Raw genomic sequence first — 16761 nt, forward strand, 5'->3', positions numbered from 1 at the left:
TATTCACACACCGACTCGGCGACGTGTGGGTGCTACATGTAGTAACAACTACATACGAAATCGAGCGAGTGAATGCTTTCTGAATATGTTGGTATTCAAATTTTTTGATAGTTCGAATGGTTGGTTGGACTCAAAGTTCGGTTAGCTCTTGACTTTACTACACACTCACACGCACACTAAGTTTAAAGTTGGTTACGAAAAAGTACACAATTACTATAGAACGAACGAGTAGAAACGTAACATGTGTGTGGCTGTTGGTGTTGTGTGTGTGTGGTGTGTGTGGTGTTGGTGTTTGTGTGAGTGGTATGTGTGCGGTGGGGTTTTGGGCTAGGGTCAGGTCAGGGGTCAGGGGTCAGGGGTCAGGGTTCAGGGGCTGTGTGTGTTGTTGTGTGGCTGTTTCTGTGAACTGACAAAGATTGATTGACTTTCGATTGTTTGGCTGCCTGATTGATTGGCTTGGCTTTCGATTGGTTCTGTTTTTTTTTGTTGCTGAATTGCGAATGCAGCTTAACAATAGCAATTAGAGTTAGTTTGATTGTTAGTTTAGTTAGTTTGGCGTTTAAAAACGGATATAAGCGCGAAAGTCTTTAGGGCTGATGTAATGGAAAATTTTGGTTTGCCAATTGAAATTCAATATCAGGGAAGCCGCAGAAAATCCCTAGAGATTCACTGATAAGCTGAGATATTTTACAGAAATTATAACATAATTTTACGGCTTTTTTAAATCTCTAAAGATTTCTGGGGCAACCCCAACGCAAGTGTTTTTTTTTTTATAGTCTTTTCATGGAATGTATGTTCGTATGCTTATTCGGTTACAGTAATTGTAGTAGTGTTAGAAGTAGTAGTAGTTGTAGGAGACAGAGACAGGAGATAGAGATAGAGAGATAGAGATAGAGAGAGAGAGAGAGAGAGAGAGAGAGAGAGTGAGAGAGTAGAGTAAGTTATACGTACTTGCACGCCCAACCATTTGTACGGCTCGGACGCCTTTCCGGAAGGTGGCCACTGTTTTTGTTTCATGAAAACAGAATTTTATAGGATTCGTGTGAATAGGTAAATGATGGCAAGGTAATGATTGTTGATTTCAATATAATTCTCATCTTCATCTTCTCGCAGTCTTCGTCTGCTTATTATCATTGGAACATCATTCAACAAAATGATGAGAATATATAAAGTATAAGGAACTAAAGTACGCTATAACAGAAATCATAAGTAAATCGCACGGCACACGTTGTACTTGTACACGTTTCGATAAACATATGCAGATATATTCATATGTGGTATGTAGTTTATGATTATAAATAGATATATGCAATGTATACTGAGAGTATATACTAAGTATATGCTTCTGCTTATGACATTATGCGCGCATCGGGCGAACCAAACCAGAAATCGTTGAAAGACTAATTTAGTTCTATGTAGTATATATATTAAGTATGTTATATTTATACTGAGTACGATAGAGAGAACGATATAGTGGCGATAGCAGGAGCAGAAGTACAAACTGAACTGAGCTCTTAACTACAACTGAACCCGACTTTATCGCAGTTAAATTTGATCCTTAATCCCCGGTTCCCTCGATCCCTTTTCCCATTGTACCCAAATATTATATTCCCAGCATCCCAGCTTTATAGTGGAATACTTCGCAGGATTCTTTGGCATTTAGCGGCTAGGAGCTTTTTATGGATTTTAGCATTAACTAAGGCACACAAACGCTGACAGATGTACATCAATTTAGTAATGTTGATTTAGTTTCCACGTTCAATTAGTTAATAAGGGATGAGCTAATTTTTAATTAACAATTTGGCCAGCCAAATCTTAAAAAGCGATAGCCAAAAGTCATTTAAGATTTTATTTAATCAGGAAGATATTAAACACTTAAAGACTGCCAAAAAGTAAAGACACAAATTACACAAAGTTTCCTTCAATTAATTATCATTGTATACGTTACTTAACTAAAGTTATTAAAGATTTTAAGTTATAATAAACTAAACGGACATTTTTGGGGTATATCAATAAGACGGATTTGGCCATCGCTCCTTGATTTTAGGTTTAGGATTAGGTTAGGATTAGCAGCAACGAATAAGTCTATTGGCTGGGTAAAATATAAGTTGATATTAATAGTTTTGGATAGAGCGCCGAAAATCGCAAATTATTATTATTATTTTTTGTTGTTTCGTTTTGTGGAAATGGTTTTGAAAGCGTACCCTCCATTGTATTCATCACCGACGTGATGCCTTGGTTGACCATGCCCGTCTGCATCATAATCATGCCCACATCTGCAAGATCGGTATTCATGTAGACACTCGCACAGGCCACACATAAATGCATATATGTTGTATATATATATATAGTTTAGATATCGATATAACACAGGATCGGGAGTGGTTCACAAACTTAAGCTCTAGGCACTACGAAATGCGAACTGCAAACTGCAAACTGCGAACTCTGCGATTTCAGATTTATTTATCAGCTGCCAGATGGATCCCGTTCCGCCGCTTCAAAGCCATAACGCAGGCAACGCAAACTCGGCAAAACTTACTAACTACTTGAGAACATTTGCAGCTAAGTTGGGTGTTTACAGATTAAGATTCAGATCACAGAGTATAAGTAGAGTTGTTTTAGGTGTTACGCTACATAGAAACCAAATACGTAAAGGTTAGTTATTCCCTGGCAACGCTTCTGCCAGGAGCCTGCTCTAATGTTATTTACACTCTCTGCTGCAGCTACTCTCGATTATATACAATTCGCATTAAATATTAATTATAGTAAAGTAGATAAATATAAGTACAGAGAGAGAGAGAGAGATCTGGTGAGTGAGGTGGTAAGTGCCACGCCAAGAACACAAATCAAAGAAGAGTGTGTGTTTTTATAAGAGGGATTCGTGAGGGCGGCGCAGCATTTCATTAACTTAGGTCTACCGTTAAGTATTTAAACGTAATTTAATCATAGGTATTAGGAAGAGTATTAAAATTAGAGCTGGATGCTGCAAAAGTGAGTCAAAATTGATCGAAAAGTAGAGAGTATATTTTTTTCGTATTAATTCGGTATGGTGATGTTTGTGATATAAAATGTAAACTGAATCTTGTGCTCATTTCCATGCACTTATTTTGTTCAAGGGTATTATTCTCAACACATAAGTATAAAGTACAAATATTAAGAGGGAGTTACAGAGACAGACAGAGAGAGATATAGATAGATAGAGAGAGAGAGCAAGAGCGAGGATTAGCGAGACAGACTTTTTAAAAAAATGGTGCAATTTCTGATTTGGAATTTAAAAAACTTGATCATCAAAAGAGAGGTTTGTCAATGGGAATGAAGTTTATTAAGAATACGAATGGAAAAGATTGTGGTCATGCCTTCATAATGAAATACAAAGCTTTAAGTTTGATGGCAAAAAAGATTTAAAGAGAGTCTTTTGAAATATAATACTTTAAGTGGCCCCTGTATATACTAATGTTTGCAACTCCTTTGTATTTCGCTTCCGGCATGATCCCATTGTCGGGCTAATGCATCACGCATACGCCCCGTTAAACACAAAACACAAAATCGAAAGTGTCAACTATCTTGGTGTTACTCTAAATGGGCTGTGTGATGGTTAAAGAAAAAGCGCAGACTTTGGGTTAACATTTCTTGCTGGTTGACTGTGGCTGGTAGGTACATAGGTAGTAGTATAGGTTATCAAAGAACTGGGGTTGCATATCGCACAAACATATTTACAAGGTCAATGGTACTTTATGTTCGGTTGGCTTTCTCCTCGCCGCGTAGTCTTTCGGATGTATGGGGGGATATATATATTTTCTTAATCGTTATACGGTGGGTGTGGGTGGGTGTGGTTAACTGTTACTTCGTGGGTTACAAAGAGGCGCATGTCAAAACAAACAGTGACCAAAATAGAACTGCACGTGGGCAAGATAAACGGGCAGGAGGACGGATATGGTTGTTCGTTGTTCATATATAATATATATATATAAGTATATAGGTGGTTATGATGTCGGAAACGATTATGGCCGGGCGGGGGGCTGGGCTGAGCTGAGGAGCGGAGCACTTAGGGGGCAGTCCAATGATTTCGCTTCAAAATTAATAATGGCAATCAACGGAAACCAAAAGGAAAATCTGATTTTGTCGTGCTCTTGATTGTGAGGTGAGAGGTGCTGCAAGGAAAACCGGATCGGGAGCAAGGACCTTCGCTTTTGTTTTGTTAAAAAAGGAAACGGAACGGAACGGAGGAGGGGAATATGCAAAATGTACTTTATACAAAAGTTGAAATCGTAATTTTGGAATCGGCGGTAAAATGGTATTGGTATTTGGGATTTTGGATAAAACTTCAAAACTGAGAAGTGTGTTGTGTGTTTGGTTTCTGTAGTGTTCTGCTTTTTGTGGGGAAATTAGTGTGTGTTCTTTTATTCTTTTGGGGTATTCGGTTTGTTGCTTGATTTACCTAAGTCATCGAATTTGCTCCTGGGCTGAACAGTCACTGTGGGACAAAGTTATGGCATTGGGTTGTATTATTTGGTATTAAATTCGATTCGATTTGGTTTAATTGGTTGTATTTTGTTATGTCACATCGCATGTGCGGCACACCCAACCCACACAGCAGCGTGAGTGTGTGTGTGCGAGGGGTGTACCAGCAGTTTATAGTTATAAATAGTTAGTTTTTTTTGTGATTTTGTTGCAGTTTTTGTTTGATTTTGATTTCATTGACGAGCGAGGGCCACACGCGCCAACACACATACATAATAAATATATAATAAAAACATGGATATTTATGTATAAAAATATTTAGAAATATACGAATAGTTGTAATGGTAGAGTGTTAAAATATCTTGATATTCATACGAGCTGAAGAGTTTACGCCTTATATCTAGGATCTGCCTCAACTCTCGCTAGAGAGGACCTTTTTTCTCTTACAAACTAAAATCGGCCTGTTAATCTCCTATATATCTAGGTATAGTAATTATTAAGTAAGTAGTTTCTGTTTGGCTTATTCGATTCTCTGGATTCGATTCGATTCGAAATTCACAAAAGAAACAATCAAATCAAATACATATGGAAATTAAAAAATTGATAACGTATAAGTTAAATTAAGTCCATTGATACATAAATGCTCTAGGAACTAGATCGGAATTAATCGGTACACAAGTATGCTTACAGTTTTTGCATTTGCATTTCTTGATCAGCGTCTCGTCCTTGATGTCCTCGTGACAGGCTTTGCAATAGAACCAGGCACTACGAAAAGGAATAATAATTATATAAGTAAAGGTTTGTGGGAATTATAAGGTCAGCACATTAATTTATTTAAATCATTCATTTAAATAACTTTAGTTTTTTAGAAACAATCTCTTACCGTTTCACCTCGTCGGCGCTTTGTGCTATGAAGAAACCCTGCGTATTGGCCTGGATCTTGGCCCCCCTTGGATTTATGGAAATCTTGCTGTCCGCCCCCTCCTCGGCGCCCTTGATCTCGATGGCCAGGAGCAGGAGCTTCAGCTTGGAGAAGCACAGTCTAAACGCGGGGAAGATGGGCGGTAATCAGTGCCTGTTCGCAGACTCGGCTTCAACTTAGTCTAGAGTTTTGCTTTACAATTAAATTGAACCTAGTTTAGTATGCTACAAAGGTGTAGTCGAACTCTCTCAAAAAACAGGGCATGCACTTGGTGTCAGTGATTGTGTGTGAGTGTGTATGGTGGGGTGTTCAAGTGTATTCAAGTGTCGGTGTTCGTGGGTGCTCTCAAAGCGTACACTGTTACGAAAAACGAAGAGCAGTCAAGACGACGATTGACGAGTCAAAAAATTGGCATGCTTGGCAAAATGCTTAGGTAAAACTAAGAAAAAATATTTAAAAAATTGTAAAATTGTAAAAATTGTAAATAAATAAAAACTACATTTCAGTGCTGCCAAAGGATCCTTTTCTGCGACAACTAATTTGGATTACTTTAATAAAATCCTTCGTGCATTTGCCATAGTTGTAATATTTGAAAAAAGAACCACAGAATTCTGTAGAGTTAACATTTATACACAATTTTAAATCATTTAAAATCAATAGCTTAATTTTTTAAATACGCATACAATATAATTAAATTAATCTTAATTAACCCTTTCAGGGTATTTTAATTCTAGTCCGAAGCCTGAAACGCAATGAAGAAGTCATTTCCGACCCTATAAATCATCTATATTCTTGATCAGCATGATCAGTCGAATCGACCTAGCCATATCCGGTCAAAAATAAATTTTGAAAATTTTTTCAAAATTTAAATATTTGATAAGGGGTTACATCATTAAAATTGTCAAAAATTGAAAAAATTTGAATTTCTTAAAATTCTAAATTGAGTATGCAGATTTGTTAACCTAATAAAAACTAACATAAGAGTGATTTTCGAATTGAAATTAATGCATTTTTGGCTTAGTTATGAAATTTTTAAACTTTAATTTGTCGAAAAAAAATTTACAAATAAAAATAATGATAAATTTCGATTTGATTTATTTTTGATATAATCCTATAAACTTCGGCATTCTTTTCTTATCTTGTTAAATATATTTTGTTTATTATCTTATGAAAGTCCTTTGGCAGCACAGCTACAAATAGCAAAAACACTACCTGCGATCCATTGCCAACTAGAGTACACTCTAAAAAAATTAGGTGGGGGACAAAAAACGTTACATTCTGCACATGCAATAAGTTCGGGAGTTCGGGGTGGAGTCAGAAGTGGAGCTGTTCTGTGGAAGTGAGCGCTGACCAGGGGAGGTGGGATTCTCTAGAATTAATTGCAGTGTACGAGTCTCTAGAATTAATTGCAGTGTACGAGTCTACAAATCGCAGCGAGCTGAGTTCGGTTAGCAAGCGATTGTAGAGTTACGGTTACGGTTACGGATTCAATACGGTTTTTGAGCCAATTACAATGAGTGTGGAGAGTTATATACGATATACGATATACGATACGATATACAGGTTGTTCAATGCGTTCGCCCTCGAGAGGGTTTTCGGTTCGATTACTATTGGTGGATTCGGGATTACTGGTGACTATTTTATTATATTTCTTTCAGTGGATACTAAGTATGGATTTTGAGTATTCGAGATATATATATATGTATATATATGGCCAGAGGTGGGGCGAGTTGAATTTGAGTTTTTGAGGGGGAATTGAGAGGCGACAAACAGTTGTTTAGTTGTTGTTATTATGAGGAAGGATATTAAATCAAACGGAATTGAATCAAGTTGGTAAATAATAGGAAAAAGAATTGTTAAACAAACTTATTTTGTACAATGCAAAAAGGTTGTAGTAGTAGAAGTAGTAGTAGTAGGTAGTAGTAGTAGTAGTATTTTTTATACAGTTTGCATATAATTTTTTTTTTTAAGTTTTCGCTAATTTTAGAGTCTCATTTTAGAGTCTTACTCGCTGGCTTGTGGGAATGTCATGCCGGTAAATGAAGGTGATAGGGTTTCGGTGTACATCTCACACCCTGTACCTTGAAGATAATCATTTTGCCAGGCCTGTGTGTCTGGTGACTGAAAGTTAGAAAATGGTTTTGTTGTGGTTTGCATTTAGTAGATTCGCTAAAGTAACTACGTGGCGCATTATCGGTTTGTACTAAATGGTATAATTCATTGGTTTGTTTGTTTGTCTGTCTGGCAGTTTGGCAGTTTGGCAGTTTGGTGTGGCAGGTGGCAGGAGTACTGACTGGCAGACACAAGCGTCTGACCAGATCCTACACATCTCACAGCGGGAACTGGAGCTGGTACTGGTACTGGAACTGGGACTTGGGGGACTCTCTGCTGGGTCTACAATTGTTTTCAACAGCTGGCTGGCGATATTCGGTGCTGAGAGTGTGTGGCTGTTCTTGGTTGGTGCATGTTTTTCTTAGGGGGTCAGTTTCAGGCATGGCATTGCATACGCATACTCTGGCTTTGGTTGTGGTTTTGGTTTTGGCTTTGGTTTGGCTTTGGTTTGGCTTTGGTTTGGCTTTGGCTTGGCATAGAAATACTGCTTCATATCTCTGGCTTTGTCTTTACACTTTCTGGCGAACTTTACAGCATTGAAGAAGGCACGAGCATTTGGGGGTGGCATCAAGACTCAACCGAACCGAACGTGTGTCAAATGAGCAGAAATCAAAATGTCAAAACGGAAACCATCAGGGAACGGAAACGGAAATCAAACGGAAATCAAATCACAAACTAAAATGCACGCTGCAAAACTTAGAACTGTTTTTTTTAATATTATTATTATACTGAGATACAGATAGATATTGAGAGAGATTTTTTGGAGCGCTTTGCTCACACAGATACCATACATTTAGCGATTGTGTGTGTGTGTGTATGTGTGGGCTTGAGTCTGTTTGTGTTGTGTGTGTGTGTGTATCCTTAAATAAAGAATGTCAATAGAACTGTCTGGGCAGCTTTGAAGTTTGTTTGCTTTTGAAAATGAAGGATAAGAAACCATATATTTTGTATTTGCAAACACTGAAGGCAGTTTGAACACTTAGAACACTCAATTACACAAAGAATTTGCTTGAAACAACGACTAATTTTCACAGTGTTTTTAGTGTATTTATTGTTGGTGTTCTCTGGACTCGTGTGTCTCGTGTGTGTGTCTGGTTTTGGAGAATCGAAATCATAAGCTAAGTTCATTATTTATTGGCAGGCACATTTACACGTTGCAACACTTAGATCATCGGTGTAAACGTGCCGGATCTCCGATCGATCTTCAAGGTAAATGAAAAGACAATTAACGGAAGAGAGTTTTACAACGACTATCCGAACTGAGTGAAAACAAATAACAATGTGTGTGTACACTTGTGGTGTGTGTGAGAGTTGTGAGGTGTTTGCATCCGGCCCACAGGAAGCACTTTACTAGGATCTAAATCATATATTTAAAGCAAAATTTCTAAATAGAGATATGTTATCCTGTGAGCCGGATATATCTTATGTTGTTCATGGTGTTGTATTTTTATTTTTCGTTCAACGCTGCACGATTAACAAGTAGAATAGAATAGGTAGTAGTAGATACAATATAGTATTTTTAATTTTTTTTTTTTTTTTTTTTTCATTTTGTTTTTGGTTTTTTTATTTTTTTTGGTTGCTTGTACGAGTAATACGGATATAGCATATGGTTGGAAAATTGGAAAACTGCCTGCTGCGTGACTTACTCAGTGGCCTGAGCAAATGGTATTCCAATAAATGTGGGACTCAATGTTTCAGTGTACATTTCCATGCCAGTGCCGCGCAGGTAATCATTTGTCCAAGACTGCATGTCTGGCGACTAGGGGTTAAAGACACGTAATATAGAGACAATTTTTGATTTGATATATACGGCAGGAGGTACACCCCACATATAACAGATATATATATATTGCGCGCCTCCTTGGGGCAGGACAGTATGGTACAATGTCTGCGGATCTGTAAATCGTTAATCTGAAAAAAAATATCTAACTTCCGGCCTGCTCTCTCTCACTGGGCGCCAGTAGTGTGCTTGTGTCAGGTATTTCGTTGGTATTTTGATTGGTGAGCCTTTGTCGCCCTGCGACAGCATCCACCTCCCGTCACTTACCGTCTTGAACGAACGCATCGCGAACAGGTTGGCCATCATGGTCGAGAATCCGGGCGCCAGGCAGCTCTGGGCAATGAAGCCCAGCTTCAGCTCTGCCAGGCAGATGACGTCATCGCCCTGCTTCCAGTCCCACGATGGGATGTTCAGCAAGTACGCCTAAATATCAAGTATACGCATTATTAATATATATCTTCTCATTTATATTAGATCCTCAGCTAACTCACCTTATTGTGGTACTGCATTAACTGAATGATGACTCGAATGTCGTCGCTGTAGTTCTTGATCGAGATTACTCTCATGATGTTGGCAGCATCTTCTGCGTCGGGATCTTGGCAATATTTGTTAGCTAGCACAAGGCAGGCGTCGGCTTCATGAACCTGTTTCCGGTTTCCGGTTTGAGAAATGGATAAGTTATCGATTAGCAAAAGGTTCGTGGCGAGCTGAATGGTGTTAGCTGATTATGGTCAGACTATGTCTATGGGCATTTGATGTTTTGTCTCATGTGAGTTAGTTTTGTTATGTTGAACTGTTCAAAGTAGTTTGTTATGGTTCAGTGATTGTTATTGTTACTGTTATTGTGAATATATATTGCAGAGGTGTCACGTATAGAGCATTGTCCACAATATAACAATTAGTAAGCGGTTTACACGCACATCGACTGGACAACTATGGTACGAGTATGAGTACTTAAAATGCCACAGGTGAGGTTTTGGTTTTTGGTTTGATCCTGGTTCGATCTGGCTCGGATCGAGGCCAGGCCATATCTTGCATATACATTGCGTACGTAGTAGGGTTCTTTTTGGGGTACTTTAAGGGGAGTAGTAGTAATAGTAGTATTTCATTAGCAGAACCCACTAGGGGCTGTTTTTAAAGGGAGATAGTAAGCGGTTGTACAGTTGCTGGGTGTTTGGTTGGGTGGATTTGGTTGCTGGACACAGTCTTTCGGTTTCAACTCCAAACTAAGGACACAATAAGAAATCATAAGGCGAACGCTCGGTGCATTGCAGTGGGCTGTGGGTGTCGGCGGGGGGATCGGTGCAGTTCAAAACAACTTAATTAAATACCAAAGCCCCGCACAACTGAAGAGCAAACTCAAGTGGGCATTGGACAACGGATTAGCACTAATTACAAGCATCATTATCCGATCAAAGACATGCAGTCGGCTCGCATGCAAAGGATGCGATGTTTATCGCACTTTACAAGGACAAGCGATGGCACTAGCAAAGGCCGTTTAAAGGCGTCCATTCAAAGGATATCGATTAAGCTGATATAGATATATATATTTACTTTACAGACTAAGACATGTACTTAATAGAGGCATACTATACAATATATTTAAGTTTACACATATTTAGCTGAGCTGATGATAATTATTTTTCACAAAAAATGTAACCCTAATTGCTTATTAGATAGGAAATGTCACAATAACCTCCAACTAAATATAATTATCTAATCAATTTATATATTAAGAACAAAATTAAGCGATTTGTAAATAATATAATTAAATACATTAAAACATACTCCAATTACTATTTGACATTTTAATACGCGGTGAAGGAGGCATTTCCGAACCTATAAATCATATATATTCTTGATCAGGAACAACAGCTGAATATATCTAGTCATGTCCGGTCAAATAATAAATTTTTGAAATTTTTTCGAAAATGGAAAAATTTATAAGGGGTTACATCATTAAAATGTTTAAAAATTGGCAAAAATCTTAATATTTTTAATTATTTGTTTGAGTATGCAGAATAATTAACCTTACAAAAACTACCACATTTTCGGCTAAGTTATGAGATTTTTAAACTTTGATATGTAAAAAAAAAAACAAAAAATCATATAAAAATATGTATTAATATCGGTTCAAACGATCGATTTCCGATACGATCCTATTATTCTATTGCAAACTGAAAAGGTATATGTTATATACTTGGGCTTCCCGAAGATGGTTTCCTTTCTTGTTAGAAGTGTTTTAATTATAAAATCTTTGAGATTTATGTGACAAACATAATGGGACAGCTTTTAATATCAACATATTATTTTAGATGCCTCATAATACAATTTGAGCAATAGTTTAATTATAAATATTTTATACTTCTGCCAATTAAATTTGTATTAATTTTTGCTACTAAAATATATTCAGGCTATTTAGATCTAAACTGATGTCAAAATATGATAAACCTATTATGGCATTTTTAGAATAAACAATAAGCAATTTCCTTAGAGCTCTTCGATTTTTTTTGTTTTGTGTTACTTGCCAAATATTTAGTAATCCAAACTATACAGTTAACAATTAACTTAGCAATTACAATAACATACTTAGCACATACATAAAGAAGAAATTACATTTACTTTAATGTTGTAGATTATGCAGCTTAAAATAAGGATAAATCAATGGAATTCGTTTATGTTTTTACACAACAATGTCAACAGCAATTTACGGTGTCCGTGTGTACTGTTTAAGTATTTATTTTGCGTCTTTATTTGTTTACTTGCTATTCACAGTTTGTTTATTTGTGTAAATTTTTGGTGTAATTTGTTTTATGTTCAGGTGCCGGGGCCAATACGAATGTACTAATGAACGCTGTGATGCTGTTGCTGTTGACCAAACTAAAAACCAGAAAATGCATATTACGTATACGTATTACACGAATATCGCTTGTACATGTAGATAGACAGTACACACACACACACGTACAGGGGTATAGATTAATAGGCGGGTTGTAATTACATTTTGAGCGTTCGTTACACAAATAAGTATACGGGTACGTAAGAGATGTAGTAAGTAAGTAAGTAAGTAGTAGTAGTAAGTACGCTTATTCTGGGGCTCGGTTAATACATAATGATAAACGAAAGCATAGCGCACGGGTCGAGACGAGAGTACACTGAACGGAATCGGGTAAATGAACGGTAAGGAACGAAAGGCAAACGAACATATAGAACATATAGTGGAACGGATAAAATGAAAATACATTTTTGTTTTACCTTAACCCTCTGCAGATCGATCGGATTCATAATGGTTCCTTGGAAGAACTCCACGGTGGTAAAATGACGTTTGAACAAACCCTCAAGTTCCAAATCGGGTGGTTTTCTTTATATAATTTTTTTTTTAATTGATTTGATTTTTTTTGTGGTTGTTTTTATTTTGTGGGGAAATAATACAAAGTTTTTAGAGTTTTCAATGATTCCAATGTACACACGGAGGAGAATACGTAGATTGGATTGTATTCAAAGAAACAGAAGAATATCGTTGCATGTGTGTGGGTTTGTGGGCGTGTTTTTTTCGAAACACAACAAACAATATACAGATATATATATATAGATATATTTAGTATATATGTGTGGTTATTGTGCGATTTTCGGAGTCCGCAAATATATGCAAATGAAAAAGAAGAGAAACAAACAATGCAGACAGAATTGTCGGTAAAGAAAGTCTTCAAGCCGAAGGTGCAACAAAAATCGTGATTCATTAAAACTAAACTATAAAACGGAAATAAATCGTAATCTCCTTACTTATATTATATAGTACGTCTCTATACTCTAGACAAGGAACTCTGCTTAAATAACTAATTAACATTACTTAACTAGGCTCTCAAGGCTCAAAGAACTCTATGGGAGGATAAAAATGTCACGAGTATATTACAAAAGGATTATTTGAATTTACTTTAAGGTTTCTACGATTTGAAAAAATTGAAAATATATAATAAAACGTGAGATATATGTATGTAGCTTAATGTAATGTCAAGTAAGCTTTAGCTCGAATTCGAATCAAAAGGAAATATATATTGTAAATACTGGAAAAATAAATGGAAACTGGAAAAAATTCAGCTAAGTAGGTCATTCCATTATTAAGCGGGGATAAAATATGTTAAGCGAACGCAAAAAGTAAAGTGAACCGAACGAAAATGGAACGATTAAAAATGTGAAACTAAGGTCTATCTAAAATTATGAATAACATCATTTATCACGTGGCACTGGGAGGAAATTTCAAAGAAAATGCCGTTTTCTTGAAAGCCTCGTCAGCAGCAACCGGAAACCATTAATAATAATAATGCTATCATAATAAAGCTATAAAATTGCAATAAAAATAAACATAATTGAATTGTTCAAGTTCAAAGTGAGAGAGAGAGATAGAAAGAGCGAGCATTTATATATATTTATAGAATTTATGGAGGGAGAAGGGGCGTGTCTTGATTCGATTTTTGATCTTCGATTGCTGTGAAAGATGCCAGCAGCGAATGCGATTCCTAATTCACTTCGGAGAAGGATGGCAGACAGAGTGAAGTTGCATCCTTCACGGTCACAAAAACATTCACAAAGTATGAGCAATGCCTTGTTGTTCATTTTCTCTATTGTTCTATTGTTTTTAAATTTGTTGTTTTGGCTGTTGCTGTTTGTGGTTATTTGCTGGGACACCTGGGTTCAATCGTTTATCGTTACTTCTGCGTGTCTTCTTGTATTTGCTCACTGGTCTGTAGGTGTGTTTCTTTGTTTGTTCTGTGTCTGTGTCTGTGTCTGTGTCTGAGGGGTGTGTGTGTGTGTGTGTGTGTGGTGTGTGTATGTTTGGTGTTGGATGTTTGACGTGTTTTTTGGTGTGCTCTCGGTGTGTGTTTGTGTACCTTGACTCGCTCCAGGTCGACTGCGTTCATCATAGTGCCCTGAAAAAAGGCCACTGTGGTATAGTGACGCTTCAGCAGTCCCTCTAGCTCCAGGTCAGGCTCTTTGCTATTTTGGTTTACATTACATTACATGATATGACATATATATATATATAGTTGTATTTTTAGGTATTAGTAGTTATGCAGTCAAAAAAAAAAGAAAGGGACTGTTCAAAATCAAAACTAAAATCAATTGAATTCCACTTTCTGTGTGTTCGCTAATCGCTAAATTAATGCAAATACTTAAAATAGTGCCTTGAACTAACTTAACTGGCTGGGGATTTTAATCCCAACTAAAGGGTCAGCGGCCAGCAGCTGATTATTAAAATAAAAAACTTATATTTCCAGATTATATATAAGAGCAAGAATAAAGTATTTTAAGTACATCTTTTTATAAATTTTAAAAATTATAAAATATAAATAAATGTTTTTTATAAAATCAAGAACAAAGTTAATTGGTTAAATAACTTAATTATGTTTCAACATATTTTATATTGTATTTAACAGGAAAACGTTTTATTTCAATCTCGTAAGAAAAACCATTGCCTACTTATCCGCGCAGCTGCTGACCACAAACCCCTTTTAAATCTTTGATTCTGCTTAGGTACTGCTCTATGTTTTTGTTCTCTTTGCTGATTTTTACTGATTAAAACTGAATTGAAAATACATTTAGGAAACGATAATTTCAACTTAACAACGACACAACAAATTAGCAATACGATTGTAATTAGGTTTATTCTTCTGCTTAATTTTGAATTGGTCATTTGATGAACTTACCGATGGAGAAAGACCACTTCGACATCGACATCCTCCCGATCTTCGTGGAGGAAGTCCTTCAGGAAATGCGACACGGACTCGTATGTTATGTGACCGCATACCACAATATGTCTGTTCCGCGGTTCAGGTTCGGGTATCGTTGATTTTGGGAGAGAGATAAATAGATTAGTTCCGGAGAAGTGGCTTCGCTTTCAACGATTAATGCAACAATTTCGCTTAAATCTAGTGTGGAATGCGTTGAAGCTCTATACATGTGTGTGTGGCGTTTGTGAGAGTGTATGAAATGAGATGTGTCTCAGTGTAAGTGTGCGATTAAAGCGACAAAAGATCCTGGGGGCCAAGAAAAATGCATTTAATTTGATTTTACTTGAATTAAATGCATCTGCTTAAGCCCTCTCAGATTTAATCACATTCCATGAATCTGAATCTGAATCGGAGTCTATAATATACATATTTGCGGTGTAAGTGTCTCGGTGTTAGTATTAGTTTATATGTATGTGTGTGTGAGTGCCTTGAATGTATGTCTTCGAATGAGTGCATGTCGTTGGTGGTGAGGTTATAGATACGAGTATATTCATTGTTTTTTCGTCTTATGTATATTTCTTTATATTGATTTAGGCTTTGATCTGTTTGTATTATTTATCAACTGCTCGTCGTTGCCTGGTTATGGTTATCTTTATGGCTTGTCAGTATTATTTGGTGGTAAAGTATAATTACTTTTTTTTGCATTTTTCTTAGAAAACAAACATTTATCAAAATTATACAAAATACACGAACTCATAATTGGTAAACTTAAAACTCAAATGATAAATGCAAAATGCATGAATTTAGTCTGCTACCCCAGGGGCTTGTACATTAAAAAAGTAATCAATCAATGGCAATAAATTAAGAGTCATAAAATGAGGATCTGGTTGGATCTCGGACTCTGCATCCGCCAATATCCAGAGGTGAAAATGAAGAGTTTTTAAAATCAATACGGTTTCTAGTAAAGGCTTAGCTACGCACATCAGTTTTGTATTTATTTTGTTGTAATCAACTTACATGCATCAAGTAAAGCATCAAAAGTAGTCAGCAACTGGCCAACGCATTTGTTTTCTATATACACATTGTATGATACACTACGCTCATTCCATATACTAAAGATATATATTTATAATTATTTTCTACATGTGCTAGGCATTGTATAATATAGGTAGATTATTACTGTAGTCACAGTCATGCAATCAGGCAGTCAGGCAAACCGGCAGGCATTCTTCCCAAAAATACCTAATACATTAAAGGTGGTGTGTTTAGTGCCACTACACATGCATACTGCTACTGTTCCATGTGTGTGTGTATATGGGTGTGGATGTGTGTGTTTTGGGTTATGGATTTGCTGTTTGTTGGTGTATATCATATCATAGATCACCTAGGTGTCTAGCTACTCAGTCAAAGGTAGTCAAACTAAAAAACAACAATCAATAAAAATCAAATACAGAAGAGTCCTTTCTAGAGTCCTTGGAAAATACTTCCAGTAAAGTCAGTGGATTGTCCTACTACGTTTTGAGGGAAAGTGTATTTAGATGCCGTGTTATTGTGTTTCGGTTGATCAAATCCGGATGCAGGGCTATACAATTGGCAAACTCGTTGGTTACCTCTACGGTGGCAATAAAAAATTTGGTGCTCGACTACGGGGTTTCGCTAAAAAAAAAATTGGAAAAAGAAGAACTTCAATTTGCATTTAACGAACAAACAAACGAAATAAATGCTCTACATTCGATTAGTTCTTGTGTCGCTGTTTT

The 16761-nt window shown here is 36.5% G+C and overlaps 1 protein-coding gene across 50 annotated transcripts in view; it reads right to left on the bottom strand.

Annotated features, from left to right (window-relative positions):
* The window catches only part of slo (calcium-activated potassium channel slo), a 57745-nt gene that overhangs the window by 12696 nt on the left and 28288 nt on the right, over window positions 1-16761 (bottom strand). For 13 of the 50 annotated variants that reach the window (XM_086839569.1, XM_086839552.1, XM_086839553.1 and 10 more), the window contains 8 exons: window positions 14981-15091; window positions 12531-12636; window positions 9767-9919; window positions 9543-9698; window positions 9142-9254; window positions 5345-5503; window positions 5150-5226; window positions 4439-4474 (listed from right to left, as the gene is read on the bottom strand). In XM_086839569.1, coding sequence (XP_086695695.1) covers window positions 4439-4474; window positions 5150-5226; window positions 5345-5503; window positions 9142-9254; window positions 9543-9698; window positions 9767-9919; window positions 12531-12636; window positions 14981-15091 — 911 coding nt within the window. Of the gene's footprint in view, window positions 1-951; window positions 1003-2204; window positions 2277-4438; window positions 4475-5149; window positions 5227-5344; window positions 5504-7391; window positions 7505-9141; window positions 9255-9542; window positions 9699-9766; window positions 9920-12530; window positions 12637-14164; window positions 14271-14980; window positions 15092-16761 lie in introns of all 50 variants that reach the window. The other 37 variants (XM_086839551.1, XM_086839566.1, XM_086839564.1 and 34 more) reach the window with 11 other exon arrangements.

The sequence above is a fragment of the Drosophila serrata genome, unplaced genomic scaffold (assembly GCF_035046125.1).
Source record: "Drosophila serrata isolate PLE 108 unplaced genomic scaffold, ASM3504612v1 contig_376, whole genome shotgun sequence".
In the NCBI taxonomy this organism is placed as follows: Eukaryota; Metazoa; Arthropoda; class Insecta; order Diptera; family Drosophilidae; genus Drosophila; species Drosophila serrata.